General features: G+C 37.3%; 1 protein-coding gene across 5 annotated transcripts in view; it reads left to right on the forward strand.

The window, feature by feature from the left end:
• Window positions 1-442: 442 nt before the first annotated feature.
• The window catches only part of crtam (cytotoxic and regulatory T cell molecule), a 42362-nt gene continuing 15513 nt past the window's right edge, over window positions 443-27291 (forward strand). For 3 of the 5 annotated variants that reach the window (XM_043676692.2, XM_043676694.2, XM_087976393.1), the window contains exons 1-9: window positions 443-519; window positions 9267-9413; window positions 12387-12539; window positions 12705-12845; window positions 13643-13804; window positions 14183-14227; window positions 19835-19933; window positions 23639-23683; window positions 27178-27273. In XM_043676692.2, the coding sequence (XP_043532627.2) occupies window positions 471-519; window positions 9267-9413; window positions 12387-12539; window positions 12705-12845; window positions 13643-13804; window positions 14183-14227; window positions 19835-19933; window positions 23639-23683; window positions 27178-27273 (937 nt within the window). In that variant the 5' untranslated portion in view covers window positions 443-470. The remainder of the gene's footprint in view (window positions 520-9266; window positions 9414-12386; window positions 12540-12704; window positions 12846-13642; window positions 13805-14182; window positions 14228-19834; window positions 19934-23638; window positions 23684-27177; window positions 27274-27291) is intronic. The other 2 variants (XM_043676693.2, XM_043676696.2) reach the window with 2 other exon arrangements.

A 27291-nucleotide genomic window follows, 5' to 3' on the forward strand; every position in this document is an offset into this window, starting at 1 on the left:
AAGAAAATTCATTCTCTGCTCTATTGCCTTGGGGCATACCTGTGGCAGTAAGAGCAGAGAGAGGTGCATTCAAGGTTTTAGCAAAGATGGAGGAAGCTGAGGTATAGTGTAAGAAGGGATTTAAATTACATACACCCAAATTTCCTGGATGTTTGAATTGGTTTACTTTGCTGAGCTTGCTCCATGAATTTAAGGAATTTTAAGGAATTTTAAAAGCTTTTTCTATCAGATTTGGGTAATGAAAAATGCCACATTCTTTTCAAATAAACAATTGCTTTCAAAACTCAATGTTTATTCAGACAGATCTCTGCACTATACATGCACTTGACCCTGGGTGGAAAGTCCATTACCACATATGGTTTTGTGATGTCACAGGAACCCACGTCGTGTTTTGTACGGGGCGGAGGTATTTTACTAAATACAGTAGCAGAGGACGAGACCAGTCAGTGTACATTTGGTGAAAGAGTACCATGGACGTTCCTGCAGTGTTATATTTACTAGCCTTCTTAGGTCTGCAAGGTAAGTCAAAAGATTTATTTTACTTCTCAAAAGTAAAATGAAAATAATTTTATTTTTAGCTATGCTGGAAAACCACAACATAACACGCATAACGAAGCTGAGGAGTGAATGTAGTTAACCAGCATCCTGTTTGTAGAAAGCTTACGCTTTTTGCAATAAAAACAATATTTCATTTTAGTCATAAAAGAAGGTTAAATTCAGTGCTAGATGGCTAATATTAATAATTTATGTGTTGCATACTTATATCTATGGTAGTTACTGATAATTGAAAATCGTGTTTCACTCTGATTAACAATGGGCTAAGTGTTCACATAATCTTATGTGTCAAAAAAATTCTCCAGAGAAGAAAAAATATAAACTACTTACGTATATTCTCAGAGAGTATGGTAAGCTTGCAATGACTGACCCTTCTGCACAAGCAAGTTCAGTATTTATTCTGTGCTGAGCCGGTTAGTATCAGCTGGAGCAGCATTAATGGTGTTGCAATTGTTGGTGATGCGCAAGTTGGGGCTGAGAAAAATCAGCAAACAATGATTGCTGGTCCCAATTACTAGTCCATGAAATAAAAAAACAAAAGAACTGTGGATTCTGTAAATCCCAGAAACAAAAACAGAAATTACTGGGAAAGCTCAGCATGTCTGAGGAAGGGTCACTCGACCCGAAGATGCTAATTCTGATTTCTCGCCACAGATACTGCCAGACCTGCTGAGCTTTTCCAGAAATTCTTGTTTTTGTTGCTAGTCTATGAAAACCTATTGCACATATGCACATCAGGTGAGCACAGAATCAAACTCAGGTTCAGATATGGCCCTCCCATGAAAAAGATTTCCACCGTCCCTCAGGATCAGGGATCACCTTGCAATATTGGTTTCTTGAGTGAGGTTTCCAAACTAGCCAACTATCCATGGAATAGCATCTCAGGAAGAATGGACATCTTTGGGAAAAAACTAGAAAGAATAGTTGAGTTTAAAATCTTATTACTACTCATCACATAGCATTTAATAGGGCCTTAATTTGTGGGTATTTTTATTAACCACAGAGACATTCTTTCCAACTAGTATTTTCATAAAACAAATCTTTAATGATAGATAGCAATCTGAAATGTACTCTGTGTGTGTATTGTGAAAATATTGTTATTATTGCCAACCAGTTCAGAAAACTGAGAGGGTGAGGGAGAATCATTCAGTTTACTACAACTTTTTCTAAATTGCGGTAATAATTCATGGTCCACCTCAATTATTTTAATTGTTGTACTTTTAAAGATAATGTAAGAGAAATCCACATTAAACACCTAGTATATTTTACAATTCCTGCTCATACCACAGTATCTTTCTCATATTTTCCCCAACATATTCTTCCAACTGAGTTTCGGTGAGAGATCAACAGTACATTGAAAACATTAATGCAGCTATCTCTCATAAGTTTTTCCTGTGTATACTTGGGTCCTACTAGAGAATTTGTCTTTAAAAAAACAATCTGGTTAGAATTATTATGACACACTTCATTGGTAATTGCGACTTGGACTTGAACCCTGATTTTCTGACCTCAAGGTAGGAACATGCAATACAAATGCCTTCTCTTGTCTGTGTTAAATTAGCTTAATTGGTAGATATACTATAATTGTGCTCAATAATTTTGAATCCTGTTGAAAAGAACCAAATAGAATTTTTATGCATAATTAATGTTCTGCAATGGCTAAGGAAATATGGGAATTGTGGGTGAACTGTCAGGCCCCCTCACATTTAACCAGCCTGTTGCACTCATTGTCAAAGCTCATGCAAGAGAAAGAGTCACGGTCCTGATATCTGAATGGAACCAGTGGTTGTGAAGCTGTGACTCAATAAAACTTCTCAAAACATTTTATATCCAATAAAGTACTTGTTGTCACTTTTGTACTGTTAACCAATTTGTACACAGCAAGATTCCAGAAACAGTAGATTAGATTACTTACAGTGTGGAAATAATGAGATAAATAACTGGGTAATCTGTTTTGGTGAATGTAGACTGAAGGATAAATATTTATCAGAACAGCAGAAAGAATTCCACTACTCTTCTTCAAATTGTGGCTTCAGATCTTATATGTACACCTGAGAATATTCAGTACAGCATTGAAGTCACAGATTAGGTACCCATTATCTCTGAAGTTTTTGAATTCAGAATGTTCTGAGAGTGCTACACACCACCTCTGTTGATCCAGAGGGTCAAGAAATACAACAAAGGAATAAAGTCTTCTCTCTCCAAAGCAGAAATGGATTCCACAACTGGGTTTACTAGCAGATTAAAACGCTTATCAGGTGAAATCCAACTTCAGGGGATAGCAAAATGGAAGGTAGCAAATTGAGAAAATAAACAATCAGTCAGACTGTATAACAGATGTTCAAATTGCTTTCTCCTGTTAATGCACAGTTGAAGGTGAACTTCACTGCAAAGACCTCTACATAAGGAACTAATATTAATCTGCTGAACTATTGCTATAAATACAAGAACTTAAGGTGCATAAATAATAAAGAAGTATCAGTGCAGTGTGTTTATATACACAATTGTGGCAATTTTTATAAACAGTACAATTTACATGAATATAATTATAATTACCAAAAATATAAATTGAAGAATCTACTTGAATCAACAATGATTTATTTAATTAAACATGTTCGTCAGGCCAAAGTATATAAATAAATCATGTCTGGTTTCCATGAAGCAACAATGTGTACCACCACTCCCTGGACATTCAACTGACAGTGTCCAAAGTGAAATGCATAGACAGGTCATACTGAACTCCTAACTTTGATTTCCGTCACTGAATTAACTAAAAACATTTGGATGTGAAGCCTCCCAGGTCAGAAAAGCTTTTTAACACTCATTTTCCCTTGCTATTTTACTTTGCAAATGGTAAACTTAAAATTAAATTTGAAGATTTTGTGGAAATGACTGATGGTTATAAATCATTTAAAATGCATTATTCATAATTTATGCACTAGCATATAGCAATCTAAAGAACTCTTTAATATGTCCCACGTATTCTTATAAACATAAGTATTTACAATGCCATTGATACTGTGCTAAATGCTATAGTTTTAATGTAAGAACAGCATAAAATGTGAACATATTTATGACAGTACATCATTTCTCTGCTGATTTACTATAGTTATAGTGGGCATAAAGCTTTTAAAATGATTAAACAGTATAGATGCTGAAATGAATTGCAATAATTTACTAATGTAATTTAAATCTTAGACATTTACTGCAATTTTGAATCAAACTGTGACAAACTAGATATTATCTATTACAGTAAAAATTGTCAATTCAAGTTTTCATATTGTAGAATTTCTCCTATCTAGATTTTGATCCTTATCTTGTCTCAATTCATGTTTTTCTATGTCTATTCACATTAATGCAGCAAAGCACAACAGGAAGAGAGAACACAGCATGCGTTTTTACTTCCCTTCCAGTAACAGAAAGTAATCTCACCACACCTGTTAAATTGCTGCCTCTCACCTATTCAATTATCAATCTTGATAGAGCCTTCCTTACAAAAACAACATATCTCCAAATATTTTGAACAGCCCCTGCCTTAAGGTTAACATATCATACTCAAGCGCATTCTAATGCAACAATCTATTAATGTGTGTAGGAGTAAAATCCTTGCCTCACGGGAAGTTAGTGTTGAATTTGAAAGTGAATCAGTCAGTTTTTGAAAAGAAAATATGATCAGTTTTGTGATGATCACACTTACATCCAGCTCTCTACATTCTCTCATGCATTTCCCAAATATAATTTCTGTTCAGGCAAACAAATTGCACACACGTTCCTACAGCAGAAATAGATGATATTGCTGGTTAATGTGTATTTGATGGTGTTAGTTTTAAATCTAGTTCAAAATATGCAGTTATAATTTGCACAGTATTAAAATCAAATGAGTTTAAGTCTGCCTTCCAGTAGACCAAAATGGAAAAATAACTATACCCTAAACATTCCGTAATCAATTGATAGAAATATTCTACAGCAGCAATTTCATTTGCGTTAATGGACCTCAACTGTAATCCACAAACACCAAATATATACTCCAAACAGTTGTATCATGTAGATTAATAAAACTGAACTGAAAAGTAGGAGGCAACGTTGGTGGCAGTCCTCAGTTCGTTAGCAGAAAAGGCTTCAGATTTCCATCCAAAACCATCTATATTTTCTTCACAATGTCAAGGTTTTGCTGTGAATTTTTAGCACCTGGTCCAAATTCAAGTATGAGCCTCGATTCTATTTCCCTACAGTTGAATTCGTTCAGAAAATTTGGACAAACTCAACAACTCAAATCCCCCAGCATGCATCTGGCTTTGAGGGATTTGAGAAATGGGGTCATGTTGAGAAGTCATAATGTTGGATAACATTTTCAACTAATTAGTGGCAAGCCAATGAACTCAGGATGTGTTTGGGAACATGGGGTTGGGACGTCATAGCTATTACAGAAACTTGGCTGAGGGAGGGACAGGACTGGTAGCTCAATGTTCCGGGTTTCAGATGCTATAGGAAGAATAGAAAGGGAGGCAAAAGAGGAGGGGGAGTGGTGTCTTTGATTAAGGAAAACATTACTGCTGCATCTGGAGAAGATATTTCTGAAAAATCATCCATTGAAAATATATGTGTTGTAATTAGAAATAGGAAAGGAATGATCACCGGGATGGGATTGTACTATATCCCTACAATAGTCAGAGAGAAATGAAGAAACAAATATGTAGCGAGATCACAGATACAGGGAAGAATAATAAGGTATAAGAGTAGGTTTTGAATTTTTCAAACATTGACTGGGACTGTCATAGTACTAAAGGTTTGATGGTGAAGAATTTGTCAAATGTGTTCAAGAAAATTTTCTTTGTCAATGCATAAATGTTCCTACTACAGAAGGAGCAAAATTTGACCTTCTTTAGGGTAATAAGGTCAGGAAGATGACTGAAGTGATAGTAGGGGAACACTTTGGGACTAGTGATCATAATTGTATTTGTTTTAAAATAGTTATGGAAAAGGATAAGCCTTTCATAAAAGTTAAAGTTTTTAATTGGTGTAATGCAAATTTTAATGGTATGAAACTAGAACTTTCAAAAGAAGTTGATTGGAGTAGACTTTTTGCAGGTAAAAGGATGACTTTTAAGAGGGAGGCTTTCAAAAGTATCACAACAAGAGTTCAGAGGCACTATGTTCCTGTTAAAGTGAAGAGTAAGACTGGTAGAACAATGGATGAATAAATGTATTGAGGTTCTAGTCAAGAATAAAAGAGCATCATATGTTACATATAGACAACTGGGTATTGCATTTTCGTAAAATAAACAAGGGCAGGACTTGTACAATTAAAAGTAGGGCCCTGGGTAATATTGTAGAACGGAGACACCTAGGAGTTCAAATACATAATTCTTTGAAGTATGCGTCACATGTAGACATGGTGGTTAAGAAAGCATTTAACACTCTTGCCTTCATTGGCCAGGCCTTGGAGTATAGAATTGGTACATTATGTTGAGGTTGTAGAGAACATGCGTGACACCTCTTCTGGAGTATTGTGTTCAGTTCTGGTCACCCTGTTGTAGGAAGGTTTATTAAGCTGGAGAGTGTTCAGAAAAGATTTACCAAGATGTTGCTAGGAATGGAGGGTTTGACTTCTAAGGAGAGGCTGGACAGGCTGGGACTTTTTTCACTGGAGTGTATGAGATTGAGGGGTGACCTTACAGAGGTTTATAAAATTATAAGAGGTGTAGATATGGTGAATGACAGGTGTCTTTTCCTTGAGGTGGGGGATTTCAACATTAGGGAGTATAGTTTTATGATGGGATAACATGTGGTTAGCTGATATAACCACTAATGCGTTTAGAGTAATAAATATGGCTTCAGTGAAATTGGGAATTTGTAACTTGAGTTTTGCATACCAGTTGTTCACTACATGAAGTTACAGTATGGCTTGTGGTTAAACCTACATAATTGACACAGTTGTGTGTGGAATGAACTTCCAGAGGAAGTGATGGATGCTGGTACAGTTACAATGCTTAAAAGCCATTTGGAAAAGAACATGAATAAGAAATATTTGGAGGGATATGGGCCAAGTGCAGGCAAGTAGGACTATTTAGTTTAGGACTATGGTCAGCATGGACTGGTTAGACCAAAGGGTCTGTTTCCATGCTGTATGACTCTATACTCTGTGACTCTAAGTAATTTCCTCCCATTTCTCAATTCATGAAGTTGTTCTTGGGATCATTTTCATGTGATTACACTCAGGGATATGAGCTGGCCCTCTGTGGGTTCAAAGGTTATGTCTCCTCCTGTGATAATAGCGATCATGGCTAATGTCATGTTCTGTCTCTAAGTGATTGGTAAATGTTTCCAAAGTTCCATAAAGAACAGTAACATGATTCTATAGGGTTTTATTTTTCCATTTCCCAACATTTGAGGAAGTCAACAAGAAGTTTTTATTTGACCATGTATTGGGGATACAGCTCCTGCCAATAAAACCACCATTTGGGATAACATGTGGTTAGCTGATATAACCACTAATACGTTTAGAGTAACAAATATTGCTTCAGTGAAATTGGGAATTTGTAACTTGAGCTTTGCATACCAGTTGTTCACTACATGAAGTTACAGTATGGCTTGTGGTTAAACCTACATAATTGACATAGTTGTCTTTAACTCAGCATGAATCATTGCAAAATGAAAATAGTCTGCCTCCTGATGTGTTTAAAATAGAAAAGTGAATAACCAAAGTGTTGCAGATGACATAGCTTTACAAGCTCAAAGAGTAACATCTAAATAACTTTCCAGAGGGGGCTTTTTAAGTGTTAGCAATGACTCACATCTTGTTGTAGTTGCCTTTACACGAGAAAGGCCACTGTGGTCAGCGGCGCAGGATGGTAAGGTCAGGTTGGGGGAGGGAACATTATACTAACTTTAGTTTAGAAAGTACCAAAGTTTAGATATCGGAATCTTCAAATTATTTAACATTTCTTCTTCTTTCCATGTTTTGTCATATTAATTCAGACTTTACAAGCCAAAGTTCTTCTTAATTGTCATTTTGCAAACTTTCCACACACGTGACCTCTGCTGTACTTGCATGACCATAACAGGCAACCTTTGCTCTCACTTCCTTTCATTATGCTCCACAGTTTGTATTTCAGTTGTGAAATTGTAAGTTCTGTGCTCTTCTGCTTTCACAGAATTTTAATGCTTCACAGAAACCCGGGAAAGCACAATTTGAGATCTTCAAAATATCCAATAAGAGTCTTTGACTTAATTGTTTCTCACATGGAAACAGATTGCATGGGTTTACCAAAAATATTGATTTTTCAAGCAAAATGTGCAACTCCTTTCTTTCCTGATAACAATGCAACTAATCGCAGATATAATAGTTGTGTTATTTTCCCAATGGTTTAGTTGTATTGGTAAGGAAGATTCTGAAGTTCAATTCCCTGTTTAGCTGTTTAGATAGGAAAGGGTTCTAGATTCAATTACCTGTTTCCAGGGGATTAATTCATTTTTCCTTCATTCTTTCATGGGACAAAGGCATCTTTTCTTTTTGTCGTTGGACTCAGTGGGTTGTTCAATCACATCAGAGGGCAGTGGGTCTGGAGTTACACATAGGGAGAATCAGGTAAAGTCAGTAGATAGGGTTTTTATAACAATTATGGCAACTATCAGGGTTAGCATTACTGAAAGTAACTTCTGATCCCACATTTTATTAAAATAAATTGGAGTTGATGCCCCCATTATGTCAGTCTAGATTTCTTGATTATAAGCCCAGTGACATTACCATTATACGACCATCTCCCTATGGTGAGCTTTATCTGTAAAATTAATCAATGTCACTCATGTAGAATGGCCACTTGGGAAACATGTGGCACTGTGAGTTCAAGAGAGGACAGAAAAACATTGATTAAAAGTTGAAAAACCATAGTCATGTAAATGTAGCATGTATCTGCATGTTACCCTGCAACTCCACATAGTATAAAGTTATTGAATAGGCTGCCTTGAAATTTTTGCCCGGTCCCAACCATCATTACCCTGATGGCAATGGTGTTTCCATGTTTCATTTCCAGTTAAAGAATAGTAAAGTATGTCTATCATAATCTCCTTGGAACATGGAAAGTGACCAAACATGATTTTCACAAATGTTTGGAACTTCCTCAAGTACTTCAGGGAAAAAAAAATTGAGCATATTTTGCAATCCTTCATAATGTGAGGATTCGCTGACTATTGATGGAAGTTTCATGGTTAGAATGCACAGGGGAAAATAGAGCTATTATGTTCAGTACATATGGTAAAATCAAAAACCACTTGGGACTATTGTTAAAGGGATATTACCGACTGTGATTTATGGTTGTAACCAGAAGTTCTTGAAATCACGATTAATTCGAAATAGTTTAGTGAGTCAACGACTTATACAGAGATGGAATTTCATGTTTTGGCAGAATTTATTATACAGGAATGTTATCTTTTCGCAATGTACATTAAACTATTTAAAATGCACAATACTGTATTAAATCAACTGTTCATTAAAAAACCTCACTTGATTTGCATTTTTATTGAACTCAATATTTTTGAAGAATCTTCAAAGAACATGTCTATTCACAATTACAATATTTTGATTAGTTCTCTGGCTCACAAGTCAGATAAAGGATGTTGGAATAGTAAGTTGGGATTTTAAGACATTACATTTCTAGTGAAATGCATGGATCTCAAGTACTTGTTTGAAATATAATTTATTACTCTTTCAGCAGGCTCAGCCACCCTGAAAAGAGAGAACATCACAGTACTGGAGGGGGAATCTGTAGTTCTCAATTGTACAATGGATAGAATTAAAAATTCATCTATTGAGTGGACAAATCCAAAGCGGCACGTTCTATACTTCAATAATATCCGAGGTAAATTAAAATGTAATTATTCAGAAAGACATGAGAAGACTCTTCAGTCCCTTGAGCTATTCCACTATTTATCAGCATCTATACCTATCCTTTGAATTCCTTGCCTTTCAAAAATCCATCGGCTTTTGTCTTGAAAATTTCAATAGACCAAACAATTGCAGCCTTTTGGGGATAATTTTCACAAGGCTCTATACTGTAGAGCAATCTGTTGTGAAACATCTTATCAAAGGCTTTCTCAAAGTCCAGGTTGACAATGACTGTACTGGATTATCATTATCTGTTCACTCTCAACATTCTATCAAACTTATGCGATAAAATCTTTATTTTCCAAGAAGCATGTTGGTTGTCCAGCTGATTACTTCTCTGACTAGTTTATCATGAATAGCATGTCTAGTGATCTGTCTGAGCATTTTACTCTTTATTACAGTCAAATTAGTAGTTCTGTGTTTCCCTGAGAGATTTACAAAGACTCTCCATGAAAGAAGAGAAATTGGAAAACTAGAAGCTCCTTTCAACAGAGCAGAGGTAGAAGTGTTCAAGATTGTAAAGGATTTTGATTAAGCAAATGGGGAAAAATTCCTTCGCTTGTAAATAAAAGTCAAAGGCAAAACAATGAAGGAAGTTATTTGGAGTTTGATTTTAACACAGAAGATTATTAGAACATGAAACTACTGAACAGAAACAGTCTTGGGAATGAAATATATAGAAAGTAAGAAATTTCTGGGTTCAGTCCTTGTTCTGTGTTGAATTTATTAATCAAATTACCCAACAGTAAATATCAGCATTTAAATTGCATCTTCAGCACAACCAAGCGTCACAAGACAGAAGCATTAACAGATACAAGTCAACACCAAACCATATTTGAGATGTATTAGGACTGGTGGCCATTTATTTGACAAAAGATGTAGGGTTTAAGGTCAAGATCACTTGGAAATGTTTCTCAAGTTACATTAGATTTTTTTTGGTGCAACCAAGATTTTACTTTGCATAGATACAGTGAATGCAATGGTTTGGTTAAGCTTTTTCTGTCCGACAGTCTGTGAAACAAATGCCTGAACTGTACAGACACGGTTGCGGTCTGACACAATCTAGTTTTTCTCAACATAGTTAAATGAGCATCTACTTAACCCTTTACACTCAAATCACTCATGTCTTCTCCTTTATATTACATACTAATGGCAAGGAAATTTTAGCTAGAAAGTTTGTGTTTAACAAGAGGCATGAATATAAACCTGATATTGAGTTCTTTTTATTTTTAAAACTTACAAACATTTAAATTGATAATTTTATGAATCAACACTGATGTGAACCTAGATCGTTGAGACCAACATAGGCTTCACCTGATTTCTGAATTATTCTTCTCTCAATGTTTATTTATTTATCTCAGTTTTGATCCAGTAAAATAAAGTGGCAGCTTGAATTCACATTGCTACAATAAAAAAACTGACCAAGTCAGACGATTTAGAAGTCACTTACTTACTAATATTACATAGTGCACAGTCAGTAATAAAGGTTTTTTTGTCTTTAAAGCATCATTATAGAAATGTATATCATAATTAATTACATTACATCGATTTGATTTTTTTATGAAATATAATTCATAATGTTCAAAATATTGACAAGATGTCAATATTTTGTCTAGATGTCTAGAAGATATCTAGAATAAAGATGTCTAGAATAATGTCTAGATGTCTAGATGTCTAGATGTCTATTAAGATGTCTAGAATAAATATACTATGGAAAAAACAGAAAATGCTAGAAATAACTGAACAGGTCATCCAATACTTTTCAAGGAAATGGACAAGGTTAATTTCAGCTGTTGACCCTTCATTGTTCAGAAAAAGGCTGTTGATCTGAAATGTCACAGCTTGACTTTTCCCTCTACTGATGCTGACTAAGCTGCTGAGTGTTTTCAGCATTTATGATTTTCTTCAGAATTCCAGATTTGTTTTATCATTTCAACAACAATTGTTCTTCAAGTTATACAGGAATCATGTTGCAAAAATAATAGTTGCTGGTTTTCACAAATCAAAAATACATGATTTAAATCTTTCTGTTGTTGTGTCTCATAATGTTACAGACAAACCTAAATCTAGCACCATTTCTAAGTTATCAGGCAGCTAGCTGGTAGTCATAGAATGATGAAGAAGGTGGCAGAGTGACGAGATCACCATTCAAGAGGCCCAGATGAATTCTCTGGACATAAGTTCAAATCCTGACAATGCATTTGGTAGATTTTAAACTTCAATTAAGAATTCTGGTGACTATGACAACAATCAACATTTATGGTAAAATAAAACGTCCAGTGCATTTATTCTTTCTGAGAAAAGAATTTTGCTGACCTTACCTGGTTTGGCCGACATGTGACCTCAATGTAATTGAATCTTAACTGACCTCTGAAGTGGTTGAGCAGTAACCCGCTTTGAGGAGCATTTAGGATTGCCTTGCTGGTAATGCCTAATGAAAATATCAATAATAAAACTTATACGAATTGATGTTGAAGTAAGAGCAGACTACAACTAAGATTGTATATCAATATGGTACAAAGTTACACTTTTAGAAAACTAGATTACCACCATTTATTTAAATGTGGATTTTATTTATTTATTTATGGGATGTGGGCATCAATGGCTGGGTCTGGATTTATTGTCCAGCCCTTATTGTCCTTGAACCAAGTGGCTTACTACAGCATGTTATTACTGGGACAGTTAAGAGTCAACTAATTGCTGAGAGTCTAGATTCAGGTATAGGCCAGATCACATGGCAAGATAGTGAGTTCCTGTGGATAAGGAGAAAGATGAATAGATTTCACACAAAAGCAATAAAATGTTTAACAGAAATACATTTCTTCCTCTTTACAATCTTCAAGTTTCAACTTTCAATGAGGGCAGGTTGTTCTCATTTTTGGATATATGCATGATTGTTTGAATGTTAATAACAATAATTATGATGAAGAAATTATTTTTCCAACAGGCATAAGGGACAGAAGATATAATTTAGTGCATTACTCAAAAGCAAAATTGTTTATCACACTGGTGAATACAACAGTGGAAGATGATGGAGTGTATACCTGTTTATATTATAGCCATCCGGTGATATCCAAAGAAGTGTATCTGACTGTTTTAGGTATGTACATTTTAGCAATAAGACCTTTGATAGTATTGTTTAATTATTTGATTGAAAAAAATAAAAGCCAGTGTTGAGGAAGCTAATTAGTTTTTCACTTTGCATGACGTCTAGTTTATATGGAAACATTTCACAACTAATTGTGCATGTTATTTCCCTCCCCAGCACCCCCATCTCCTCCTGTACTGAACATTACTACTCGTTTACTGAAGGGAAGAGAGGAGAAGGTGGTTAGCTGCATTACCACTGGAAGCAAGCCAAAACCTCAAATAACCTGGCTCTTAAACAACAGACTGGAGTTGCGTGGTAAGGAAGTTTTTAGTTTCCTTTCAGTGTATATTTGCTTTTATTTCCCTGATTTCCCTTTTCTTCAATCCCAACATTCTTACAGAAAGACCATCCTGTCATCAGCAGTTGTAGTGATGTGGCAGCCTCCATCACAGCTATACATTCTCTGTCTTAATCTTAACGACACGGTTTAAGTAGCAATTCAACTTATTTGAATTGAGTCAATTTTGTTTCAGAACTGCATGTACAGGAAATCTGAACTAAAAATAGAAAATAAAGAGTTAAAATATGGTCAGCATATGTAAGAAGATACATCCACAGGTTCCAGCAGACTTTTCACATCCACACCGCCCCCCACCAAATTTCACAATTTGAAAGACTCTGACTCAATTTCTTCTTATTCTTTTATTATCCACATAAGAGGGCCCTGGAGTGCTCCATATTCCCTGACAGCTCCTTCTGACTCAGAGAATTGAACGTCGTCACTGATCCCAGTGATCTCAAACCCAGTTATTAGAGTAATTCAAAAAGCATGTTTTCAAATAATTTCAGAGATATCATTTTTGTTTGGTCATGTTTTGACTGCTCACAAATGTGGTATGCACTTTAAAAGCAGCTGCTATTTTATATCCCTGCATGAAAATTTCTTTTTCCAACTGATGCAAACCACAAATTCTTGTTCATAACAGAAACAAATATATAAAAAAATACAACACCAGGTGGTGCTACAGGTCCGGCATAAATGCTACAAAAGAATCTAAAATGCAGTATTGAAATTTCTCAGAATTCACTAAACCTTTTTTTTAAATACGCAGGACACACAGAATATAATCCAGAAAATAAAGGGACAAAGTTTACAACAATAAGTATGTTGAATATAAAAGCACATGATCAAGAATCCAGAGTTGACTGTTTGGTTCGGCATGAAAGCCTAATGAACAAGATTCTTCGGGTGACCTACAGATTTGACAATCACTGTGAGCAGAATCTTCACAATCATTATATTAACAGTGCTTAGATTTATATTTATTAACACATAAAAGTAGATGATCTTACCAACTGATGCAAGTAAATGCAGCAACTAGTGAGGGAGTAGATTCACTCCTTGTACTGTTGTAGGCCATGTTTAAACCTTATCTCTGACAGCAACATATACCAATATCCTGAACTGGGAGCAATTTGCAGAAGTATTGTGAGACTCAAGAAACTGTTTTCAATAGTTAAAGAGATCAACACCAAAGAAAACATCAGCTCCATGTCGTGACTTAAATATTCACCAAATACATAATTCAAAAGATCATCGAGCCTTTGAATCTCCATAACCTATATATAATCAATATTTTGTTTTATAACAGATAATTCTCTTGGACTAACTGAAATATACAGTCAAACTACAAATGGTGAGTTTTTGCTTCAAGTTCTATAGCACAAAGACTTTCTCCACCACCATCCCCCACTCATGTCAATGTGAGCAATTTACACATCTCCTCCTCCACCACCTGTGGTAATGTGGGTGCAGATTGAAGATACATGTCTGCACACCGTCTGACTGCATCCAGCCAACTCTGAGCTCATTTGCTTAGAGGCACAGACTGCAAGGATGACGCAGGGGAAATGTTGATTGAGACAATTGCAATCCTTCCAAAACCCACATCAACTTCGAAACAAGTTCAAACACTCGCTGAAGGCTGAAGATGTTTTATTTTCAAATACTAGGTAATCCCTTGATAAAGACCAAGTGCATTTCAGGACAAACCAAAGTTATCTGGACCCAGACATGATGGGAGGGGTAAATGGAAGAGATTTGGAGAAAGTTTGAGGGGCAGGAGAATGGAGATGTGGACAGGACAGGAGACAGAGAAAAACATAAGAAGAAAAGAAAGAAGGGGAAATAATCAGAGAAGGAAGGAGATCTGCAATAAGAGCAAAAAATATGTCAGAATGGTGGATGTGGAGACAAAGAGAAAAGGGTTTTCGAAAGTTCAATGAGGAAAACTATTTTTGCTGGTCTGTGAATGAATAAGTGAAAAGTGTAAATTTAAGATTATGACCGTAAAAAGAAAAATTTGAGAATTTCTACAGCTGTGTTGTTAAATATAAAATGGCCCATTAGTCCTCAAACCAGAATCCATAACACATTTTTAAAAATAATTTGAATAACCGTTTTTGAAAAAGCCAAGATTGAAATCAGAATAAGGAAAGAATTTCAATGAAATAAGCTTCATCAGAGTCATAGAGATGTCACGTCATAGAGTCATTTGGCATGGAAGCAGACTCTTCAATCCAATTTGTCCATACTGACCAAATTTCCCAAACCAAAACTACTGCCATGTACTACCTACATTTGGCCCATATACCTCCAAACCTTTCTTATTCATGTACCTATCCAAATGTCTTTTAAATGCTGTAACTGTAACCTGCATCTAACACTTCTTCTGGCAGATCATTTCCATAAACTCACCACCCTCTTGTGAAAAGTTGCCCCTCATGTCTTTCTCCTCTCACATTAAACCTATGCCCCATAGTTTCGAACTCCCTCACCCTCAGGAAAAGACCCTTGATATTCACTTTATCTATGATCCGTTCATGATTTTATAAATGTTTATAAGGTCACCCCTCAATCTCCTACCAGTGAAAAAAACGCCCTAGCCTATCCAAACTCTCCTTATAACTCAAACCCTCTATTCCTGGCGATATCCCAATAAATCTTTTCCGAACCCTCTCCAATTTAATAATATCCTCCCCATAGCAGGGCAACTCGAACGACACACAATGCACCAAAAGTCATGTCACCAACGTCCTGTACAACCTCAACATGACATCCCAACTCCTATACCCAATGGTCTGAGTAATGAAGGCAAGCGTGCTAAATGCCTTCTTAACCACTCTGTCTACCTGTGATATGACTTCAAAGATCTATGTTCCTGAACCCCTATGTCTCTCTGTTCAACAACACTACTCATGGCCCCATTGTTAACTGTATAAGCCCTGCCCTTGTTTACCAAAATGCAATGATCCAAATTAAACTTCATCTGCTACTTCTCAGCCCATTGGCCCAATTGATCAAGATTCCTTGATAATCTTAGATAACCTTCCTCACTGGCAATCATACCAACAATTTTGGTGTCATCTGCACATTTATGAACCATTTCTCCAAAATTCTCATTCAAATAATTTATATCAATGACAAACAACAGTGGACCCCGCACTGATTCTTGCAGAATACTTCTGGTCACAGGCCTTCAGCTTGAAGAAAACCCTCCATCATTATCCTCTGACTCCTAACATCAAATCAATTTTGATTCCAGTTGAGAAACTCTCTCTGAATCCCATGGAATCTAACTTAAGTAATCAGTCTGCCATGCAGAACATTGTCAAAGGCTGAACTAAAGTCTACATAGACAATGTCTACTCCTCTCCCCACATCAATCATTTTGGTTACATCCTCAGAAAACGCAATCAAATTTGTCAGACATGATGACCCATATACATAACCATGCTGACTATCCCTAATCCTTGCTTCTACAAATGCATGTAAATCCTATCTCTCAGAATACACTCCAACAATTTACACACCACTTATGTCAGACACACTGATGGGTAGTTCCAGGTTTCTCCTTGCAGCCTTTCCTAAATAAAGGCACAACATTAGCCATGCTCCAATCCTCTGGCACCTGACCCATGGCTATAGATGATACAAATATCTCTGGTAGGGAATGTACAATTTCACCCCTAACTTCCCACAACGTCCTGGGATGCACTTGATCAGGTCCTGGAGATTTATCCACCTTTATGTTTTTTAAGACTGACAGCACATCATCTTTTGTAATGTTTGCCTTATTTCCTGAGAGAATGTCAAATTTTGCTCCTCTCTAGTAGGTATATATGCATATTGATAAAGAAAATTTTCTTGAACACATTTAAGAAATTCCTCATCATCTAAGCCCTTAATACTATGGCAGGCCCAGTCTATGTTTGGAAAGTTAAAATCTCCTATTATTAACAACCCTATTATTCTTACATGTATCTGAGATTTCTCTATATATTATCTCCTCAGTTTCCTGCTGATTATTGGGGGGGGGGAGGGGGGCCTACATGACAATCCTGTCAAGGTGATCATCCCCTTCTTATCTCTGAGTTTCACCCATATAGCTTCACTGGACAATCCCTCAACAATACCCTTTCTAAGTACAGCAATAAGGTTTTCGTAATCAAAAATGCCACTGTCCGTCCTCTTTTGCCTCCCTTTCTATTGTTCCTTTAGCATCTGAACCCCACAATATTGAGCTGCCAGACCTGTCCCTCCCTCAGCCAAATTTCTGTAATAGCTATGATGTCCCAGCCCCATGTTTTCATACATGCACTGAGTTCATTCACCTTTCCTGTAAGACCCCTTGCAATGAAATAAATGCAGTTTAATTCTTCAGTTACTTCGTTCTCTGACTTGCTCCTGCCTGCCTTTTCTAATTAAGTTGCTCTCTTTAACTTTGGGACCATTCTCATCTGTCGCTCTATTCCCACTATTTGTGGGCGGCACGGTGGCACAGTGGTTAGCACTGCTGCCTCACAGCGCCAGAGACCCGGGTTCAATTCCCGCCTGAGGCGACACTCTGTGTGGAGTTTGCACATTCTCCCTGTGTCTGCGTGGGTTTCCTCCGGGTGCTCCGGTTTCCTCCCACAATCCAAAAATGTGCAGGTTAGGTGAATTGGCCATGCTAAATTGCCCGTAGTGTTAGGTGAAGGGGTAAATGTAGGAGAATGGGGCTGGATGGGTTACGCTTCGGTGGGTTGGTGTGGACTTGTTGGGCCGAAGGGTCTGTTTCCACAATGTAAGTAATCTAATCTTAAAAAAAAGATACATCTGTTTGAGAGAGGAATAGGTGATTTTTTGTATTGTTTCTGTATTGTTAAATTTTGATTGTGCTAGCATGAAGCATATGAATATAATTCTTGGAACAGAAAATCTGACAGCAGGGAAAACTGGGACACAATTTGCAATATAACCTGAATTCTCCAGATCTTCTGGATTTAATTTGCACTGAAGAACATCTAAGCACTTAAGAAGTAAGAACAATGACTGCAGTTGCTGGAAACCAGATTCTGGATTAGTGGTGCTGGAAGAGCACAGCAGTTCAGGCAGCATCCAAGGAGCAGCGAAATCAACGTTTCGGGCAAAAGCCCTTCATCAGGAATAAAGGCAGTAAGCCTGAAGCGTGGAGAGATAAGCCACCCTCCTCTAGCTTATCTCTCCACACTTCAGGCTTACTGCCTTTATTCCTGATGAAGGGCTTTTGCCCGAAACGTTGATTTTGCTGCTCCTTGGATGCTGCCTGAACTGCTATGCTCTTCCAGCACCACGAATCTAAGCACTTAAGCCTACTTAATGACATTGCATGTGCTTCAGTTTCTGTTGTGTTCCAAGTATCTTAGTTACTTCACTCAGCTTGTCCTACCGGCACCAGTTTTCCCCCAATTTGTTCCTTGGTTATGGGCAGCACTGGCCTATTGCCAATCCCTAGTCACCCTTAGGGGTGGAAGCATGTGAAATTCGTAGCATTCCACTTCAGGAGGTTATGACTTCAAAACTATTCCCAAAAGGGAAATCAATGAAAATGAAATGCTTGATCTTTGAAAACTGTGCTGATATTCAGCAGTATAAAGGCATAGAATGGGACTGGCATGGTGATGATTCACCTCACCCCACATCCCATATAGCGAGGTTTCTTGGTTGATAAGAGTCAAGCTAATGTGTTTAAAGCAACAGAAGAAATGTGTTATCCCATGGATGAAAGAGATGAAAGAGATGAAAGATAATACAATGTAGTACAGGACTAAAGTCAAACTTGTTAGTCAAAAGTGTGGCGCTGGAAAAGCACAACTGGTCAGGCAGCATCCGAGGTGCAGGAGAGTCAACGTTTCAGGCATAAGCCCTTCATCAGGAATGTGGGGGTGGGTGCCCAAGAGGGCTGACAGATAAATGGGAGCGGGGTGGGGCTGGGACAAAGCTAGGAATGTGACAGGTAGATGAAGTTGGGGGGTGATGTTGATAGGTTGGAGTGTAGGTGGAGCAGATAGGTAGGGAGGAAGACGGACAGGTAGACAGTTCAAGAGGGTGGTATCGAGTTGGAGGGTTGGATCTGGGATAAGGTGGGGGGAGGGGAGAGAAGGTAAATGGTGAAATCAACATTGATTCCGTGTGGAGGGTCTCAAGGTGGAAGATAAGGTGCTCTTCCTCCAGTTGTTGGGTGGCTAGGATTTGGCGGTGGAGGCGGCCACCCACTTTATCCCAGATCCAACCCAGCAACAAGCATGGAGAGAGAAATAGAGTTAGCTTTTCAAGTCCAATGTGATGATTCCAAACGTCTGTTCTATTTCTGTCTGCACAGATGTTGCAGGGCCTGCTGGGTTTCTCCAACATTTTCTGTTTTTATTTCACATTTTCAGCATCTACTCTACTTTCCTTCTATCAAAGTGCAAATATGCTGCCTTTCTGTTGTGTACTTCAAAGGCCAGTGGCATATGTAGATCCATGTCCTTTTAAACTGTAGTATTTTGGACCCATCACTGGTGGTGGTAGAGGAAGGAGAAATTTAGGATAACTACTTAAGACTAACACTTAAGAGGTATCTAAGTGATTTAATGATAATGAGTATGAAATCGTAACAATGTGCTATATTTTATTCAGCTCAAAACAAACTATGCCAGACCTGACAGGAATCAAGAAATACTAAATCTAAGCACAATATATCTTCAGCATAAATTTAAAAAGTATGGTCATGTAGTTTACACTTATTTTGTTTATTCTTTTGCAATAAAGATGGCAAAATGTTTCATAAAATATATAATTCCAACAGTTTAGCTATTATGTTCATCAGTTAAGTTAAAGGAATAGAATATTATGTTGGTGTATTTTGTTCCTCCAGGTTTTACTTTCTGGTTACACTTAACTTTCGTGATGGAAATCTTTACATTAATTTCTTCTCTTTCCATTTTGCTTTTGTGATCAGAAATTAACCCAACCTCCACAACAGAATCAGCAACCACCAGTGAATTGTTTGAATCAGTCACTCTGGAAAACAGCACAGAAAATATTTCTACAGTTAACTGTGAGTTCCCAGTTTTGTAAAAGCAAATTTAGAGTGGATAGTTTGACTTGAGTTCCCAATGGATATGGCACCAGGAGAAACGTCTTCAGTCAGAGAGTGGTGAATCTATGGAATTCAGTGCCACAGAAGGTTGTACAGGCCAGGTCATTGAGTATATCTAAGACAGAGGTGGATAGTTCTTGATTGTAAAGGCGATCAAGGTTTACGGGGAGAAAGTGGGAGAATGGGGTTAAGAAACTTATCAGCCATGATAGAATGGCAGAGCAGACTCAATGGGTTGAATGGCCTAATTTCTGGTCCTGTGTCTTATGGTCTTATACCTTACTTGGCATCAATGGCAACCTCACTCAGAGACGTTTACTTCCATCTGACCTTTCTGCATATGGTGTACAAGTTTATGAGGGCCATGGGCAGGATGGATAGGAATAGCTATTCCCCTTAGTTGAAGGAACAACAAAGCAGGGACATAATTTTAAGCTGAATGGCAGGAGGTTTAGAGAGGTTTTAAGGGGAAAAAAATCACCCAGAGATGATGGAATAAATTGGCATGCAGTGCCTGGAAGGTTAGTAGAGGTGGGAAACCTTATAACCGTTTTAAAAGGGTGTAGATGAAGTATCATAAAATTCAAGACTATGGCCAAGAGCAGGAAAGCTTGATTTGTGTAGATAGGTCAGCCCTTCTATGCTGTATGACTCTATGACATGCTTAAAACTGATGCATGATAACAAAGTGGAAATTGTCCCAGGTTACTGGTGTCACTTTGAATATAAAATTCACAAAAAGTAGTAAAAGGGACAGACATTCTTCTTTTTAAAAATGTTGATGCAAGTATTACTGTCTTGCTTTTGATTTTACAATTGCCATATTATTTCATTGTCTCATTTGAAACTTGTTAATGAACATGGACTGACAGCTTTTCTGCATACTGTATTAAAATAGAAAGAGAACTAATCTGTAAATCCAGCTATCTAGCAATACAATTTAGTCCATTGCTACCAAAGCCAGTATCAGAAATAGTGCAGAAAACAATACTGTATCTCATCTTTGCAAAAATATTCTATCATGGCAGCAACCTAGTGATTATCATCCTTTCTGCTCAGAAAATGAGAGAATGGCAAAGCTTGCTCCGAGTCTCAGCATAAATAAACACACAGTTGCTTAGCTACCGTTGCCACATTTTGAGTTGAGACATTTGCCTCACATATTCCACCTCACGGCTGAGGCTTGAAAAATTTGGTACCATCTGATGCTTGCTAAAAGCAATGGGAGATCAGATTCAATCTGTTTCGATGTGCAATTTGATATCATCACCTTTTCCTTCAGACATTTGTATTTCTTTATAAACGAGCAGGTGGTTGAAATCGTCACTGGTTTAGTTGTGAATATAGTTACATGATTATCATTAAACAAAATTATGACACTTCCGCTGCGAAGTATTTCCTTGGACTGACTGAATGACTAATATCACTTTTTTTAAAAAAAAGCACATATTTTCCATTGTGTCAATGTGGCTGCATTGCAAGTCGCCCTGGCCATTCCTTGGGTACAGAGTTAATGGGTCCTGTATTCTCATTTCTATAGCACACATCCCACTCTGGACTTCTTACTGTTTGCAAGAGTGACGTAGGTAAAACAAGATGTCCTACACCCACAGGAAATGAAGTTTCGTTCTCACCCACCAAAACTACATTTACCTGAACTGAAGTCAATGCTGCTCCTAAGGTGCTCCATCTAGTGGTCAAACTGATTTAAGCACCATCATGACAGTTATGACAAGAAAGAACCATCAACTTCCTGCCCATTCATTGCCAAGCCATTGTCTAAGAATCAGCGGACTGTGTTTATCAGGCAACTGGGTGCTGCAGCGTGTTGAACGATCAGTCAATGGAGAACTGCAGACCAGCGCCTACAGGAAAGCAACAACACACAGACGAGATACTCAACTACAGGAGCAATCATCCCAACACCCAAAAACGGCGCTACATCAAAACATTATTTAAACAGGCCACAACACACTACAGCAACCAGGAACTATGAGCAGCAGAAGATAAATACATATACAGTGTATTCAAGAACAACAGGTACCTGATAAACACAGTCCACTGATTCTTAAATAACAAACCCAAACAAGAGATGCAACAAGCCCAGAGACTCCAGCCACACTACCATACATCAAAGACATCTCAGAGATGACTACCAGACTACTCTGATCCCTTGGCATCGTGGTAGCCCATAAACCTACCAACACACTGAAACAGCTACTGATGAACATAAAGGACCCTGAACCAACAACCAGCAAAATGAATGTAATTTACAAAATACCATGCAAGGACTGTAACAAACACTATATCAGACAGACAGGCAGAAAACTAGCCGCCAGGACTACATAAGCACCAAGTAGTCACCAAAAACATGACTAGCTATCCCTAGTATCCTTACATTTAGACGAAGAAGGATATCACTTTGACTGGGACAACACATCCATCCTAGGACAGGCTAAACAGAGACATGCACAGGAATTTCCAAAGGCCTGGCATTCAAACCAGAACTCCATCAATAAACACATTGATTTGGACCCCAATTACCAACCTCTGAGAAAAAGAACCAGAAATTATATCACCTATCTTAACAGACCAAGACACATAAATGGACAGCAGGACTGAACACCAGCGCTTCAATGGAGACTCACCTAGCACAGTGACAAAACATCTCAGAACAAACTACCAGCTCAGCAAGCAAAGTTACAACCTAAAGATGCTTTCTATGGTGCGTCAATAAAAATTGCTAAAAGTCTTTGTTGTCATGCCACGTAGAGGCTTTGGTATGCTTTCTTGATCATAGCATCGACATGGATGAACAATGTGTGACCACATGAAAATGCTTTTAACAGGTGTGAGATTGGTACATGAAGCAGAAGTATGATTTGCTGATGAGTTGAGAAAGAATGAAATGATGGAAGGTTGTGAGGAGCATTTTCATGGACCCAATGGACAAATGACAGTTCCAGACAATTTGATGTAATTTTATGTATTGAGCACATTAAATTATTTGGACCAATTGAAAACATACTTACTTATATTTAATAATTTGAAAAGCTCTGTTAATTTCAGGTTTAATAAGCCTCTGACCAGTATTAGCTATTTGCACCTCTTTATATTATGACTATCTTGGACATGAGATTGTAACTACTAACAACTTGGAAAGGCAGTCACTAAATGGAAATCACTTAGCAACTGGTTTACCTGTATATAGAAAAAAATGGACAAATCTGCTAACACCCGTTTTTAAGCAGTGTGCCACTGTATGTATGTATAAATAATTTTATGAATATGTTGTTTGAGTGTCGGCAAGTTCAAGAATTCTGTTCTTGAGGCTTGAACATAATTCACAAAAGCAGATTTGATTCACTGTAAATTTTTCCTTTTGTCACACAAGTGCATTTAACATTTATGTACTTTGACAAGTCAAATTATTTGAAATCAGTTCATTGATAACGGGATCATGGTCAGGGCAAGAGTAACAACAATTATACAATCCGAAAAGGAATACACACATGAATAAATGTGAAATATATAAATTTCACGACTTGCTTGTAAAAGGAAGCATAAAGTGCATGTCTAATATGTAATACAAAATTTAAGCAGAAATAGACATTTGTTGAAGAACTATGTGAGCTTATTAATTTATTTTCTTTAATTTAACAGATGATTTCCTCACATCAACAGAAGATTCAATGCTGTTTACAAATGGTAATTTTTTTAAGTTTAAGCAGTTAGTAGTCATTGTGTATGGAAAATTTTTAAAAATATTTCCAGTTAAGAATATTTCTTTCTTTCATAGAATATAAGCATCACCAGCAAGGTTTAGCTCACCCCTTACTGCCCTTCAGGAGGTGCTGATGAACTGTCTTCTTGAACCATTGCAGCTCTTGTACTGTATGTACACCACTATTAAGTTAGGAGTTTTGAGATTTTGACCCAGCAATAATTAAGTAACAGCAATACATTTCTGCGTGGGATAGTTTTGTTTGTGACTTGGATGGAAACATACGGTGTCATTCCCTTGTGTCCTCGGGCTTCTTCAAGGTGATAGAGGCCAAGGGTTTGGAGACTTTTGTCAAAGAAGCCTGGGAAAGTTACTTCAGTGCCTGTATTTATCTTGATTATTTATTCTTTCCACACTAAAGAGGGATTAGCTTGTATGGCCTCAGATCCAAACCAGCAATGTAAAATGTTGCCTGGTGGAGTGAGGTCACAGATCATCCTTGATCTCATTGAATGGTAGCCCACAACATGGCAGCTAATTGTTCATGGTGTCAGAAACTATTTTTATTCAACAAGTCTTCTAAAATCATTAGAAACATGATTCAATTTTTAGTGGGCTTATTTTTGTCTGAACTTATTCTAAATTATACAATCCTAAATTTGACTTAGAAGTGAATGTTAAGTCCAAAAGATGCTTTATAACTAACATAATTAAATAAAAACCATTTCTATCAAAACATTCATTTAATTATTTCTTATTCACCTGTGGGATGTGGGTTCGCTGGCTGTCCAGCATTTATTACTCATCCTTAGCTGTCATTGAGAAGGCAGTGGTGAGCTGCCTCCTTGAACAGGTGCAGTCTACATGCTGTAGGTTGACCCACAATGCACTTGGGGATAGAATTCCAGCATTTTGACCCAGCGACAGTGAGGGTTGGCAATATGTTTCCAAATCAGGATGGTGAGTGGCCTGAAGGGGAACCTGCAGGTAGTGGTGTCTCTAGATATCGGCTGTCCTTGTCCTTTTAAGTTGAAGTAGTCATGCGTTTGGAAGGTTTGTCTAATGAGCTTTGGAGAATTTCTACATCTCATAGATAGTACATACTACTGCTACTGAGCATCGGTGGTGGAGGGAGTAGGTACTGTGGATTGATGCCACTCAAGGGGGCTGGTTTGGCCTGGATAGTCATACTATTTGAGTGTTATTGGAGCTGCGCCCATCAGGCAAATGGGGAGTATTCAATCACACTCCTGACTTGTACCTTGTAGATTGTGGACATGCTCTGGGGAGCCAGGAGGTGAGTTACTTGCTGCAGTATTCTTAGAACTGACCTGCTCTTGTAGCAGTTGTGTTAATGTGCCAATTCTAGTTAATGGTAATCCCAAAGGTGTTGATAGTGGGGGATAGTGATGGTAACACCACTGAATGTTAAGGGGCAGTAGTTAGGTTGACTGTTTTTGGAGTTGGTCATTACCTGGCATTTGTGTGGCACAAATGTTACTCATCACTTGTCAGCCAAAGTCTGGATATTGTCCAGATCTTGTTGCATTTGAACATGGACAGTTTCAGAATTTTCACGACATTTATATCATTCTAAATATTCTGTGAAAATAACCTCTCTGTTTTAATATTATAATATGGTATTTTCTCTCTAATATCTTCAAGGGATGTGAGCATCACTGAAATTGTCCATTATTCAACCCTAATTGCCTTTGAGAAAGTGCTGGTGTGCCATCTTCCTAAAATGCTGAAATTCAGTATAAATTATATTAATTTGCTTTTGGTCTGAACTTAATATTCAGTCTAAAGTATGGTGTACATTTAAGTTAAATGCAAAAAAAATTGCAAAAAAAATCACTTATAAAAAATTGTTTCATCCTATGAGTTCTGCAAATATAATTTTACAAACCTATTTCATAAAATGGAATTATTGTAAAATGGAATTTAAATTGATCTTAATATTTCTTTGTTTATATAAACCTTATTTGATCAAAGGGATTTTTTGAAAATTAGTTTATCTTGCAAATTATTAACTATTTTCTTTTCTGTTTGATTATGGACAGTTGGCCAGATTTTCCAGTGGCCAAGTGGTTATTATTCCAGCATAGACAGGAGTTGCACTGGGGTGATTGCAGAATCCCCATTGTTGCAGGCTTGGAGGGAGTTGCACAGCAAATTAAAGATTCCATTGGACAATTCCTCCATATCATTGGAATGCTCCAAAAGTATTCATTTAAATTGGAGAATGCAGAGGAAATTTTTTTAATTAATTAATTAATTGTTCAGGAAGAGTTATACTATTAAATGCAAGTCCTCACTCCTGAGTAACTATTCAACTGACACAATCTTCAATTCACACACACTCCCAACTCCAACTCATTCAGACCACCACACGGTCCCCATAACCTGACCCAGCCAAGGGACCTGATACCCTTTTCTCGTATCACTGGACTCTGCATTTGCACTACTCAGACCCAACACCAGCTTTCCTCAACCCGCACCTAAACTCCTCCAGAACCTGATTTCAACCTTGATCTACCACAAACACTTCATCACTTACAAAGTCCATTTGTCACTTTGCACTGTACCCACTGTAGGCATCCTATCCCTACTCAACTGGCACTCCACTCACCTGATGCCCTAATTATTGGGCACCCTATCTATCTGGTACACTACCCTCCTGGAACCCCAAAATCACACTTATCATGTGTACATACCATGTGACAGCAGTTGTTTAAAGGTCCTTTGCAACCTTTACATTTCAAAATAAGGCAGCTGTGGGAAAGGAATAATGTTTGCCTTCCCGTAACAGTTCTGCATTCTGAAGAAACTGTCAGAATGCAGGTGCAATTCAGTATTTCTGAAGGTGACCTGATTCAGAAATGTGGAGCGCTCTCTCCTTTCATAACTAAGAATGACCAGGGGGTCAATCTGCATGGAAATGTCACTCCTCAGAAGGTCTGGCCCAACAACTGTATTTATATCCAATCTTATTATGTCAAATGACTCAACATACTGCATAAATTGATAAAATAACTCAGCTCTTGCAAAATTACACAAACTGGCAGAGATGAATATCCTTTCATCCTGTTTCCTAACAGTTTAGATGAAGTAACAGTTTAGACTGATTGAAATCTTTAATTAAAGGAACAAAGGTTTGCTGCTTGAAAACGCTGCTGCTTTTCAAACCATGCCAATCAGTATTTAGCATTTATCTGAACTAAAAGGCAGGACCTCACTTTCATAGTTCATTTGAAAATTAATTCCTCTGACAATGAAGGACTGACTGATTCCAGCAAAGGACTGTTAGACTAGAAACCAAGCATCAAACTGCAACTTTCAGATCAAGAGTTATGAGAGCTAGCAATTAAGCCAAGCGACTAGATAAGATGTTTGTACAAAATAAGGTTATTATTTGTTAAAAGAATGTAAGTTTCTTTTAATTGACTTCTAACACCGAATTTTTTTCCATCAACAGGAACAGAGTCCAGTCTAAATTCAACATCCAGCACAGAAATACTAATAACAACGACAGGACAAAGCACTTTCCAGATTAAAGAAGAGTCATCTACTTGTAAGTAAAAAATATTTT

The sequence above is a fragment of the Chiloscyllium plagiosum genome, unplaced genomic scaffold, assembly GCF_037043375.1.
Source record: "Chiloscyllium plagiosum isolate Xiang-an unplaced genomic scaffold, Cpla_swu_hap1 HiC_scaffold_29, whole genome shotgun sequence".
NCBI classification, from domain to species: domain Eukaryota; kingdom Metazoa; phylum Chordata; class Chondrichthyes; order Orectolobiformes; family Hemiscylliidae; genus Chiloscyllium; species Chiloscyllium plagiosum.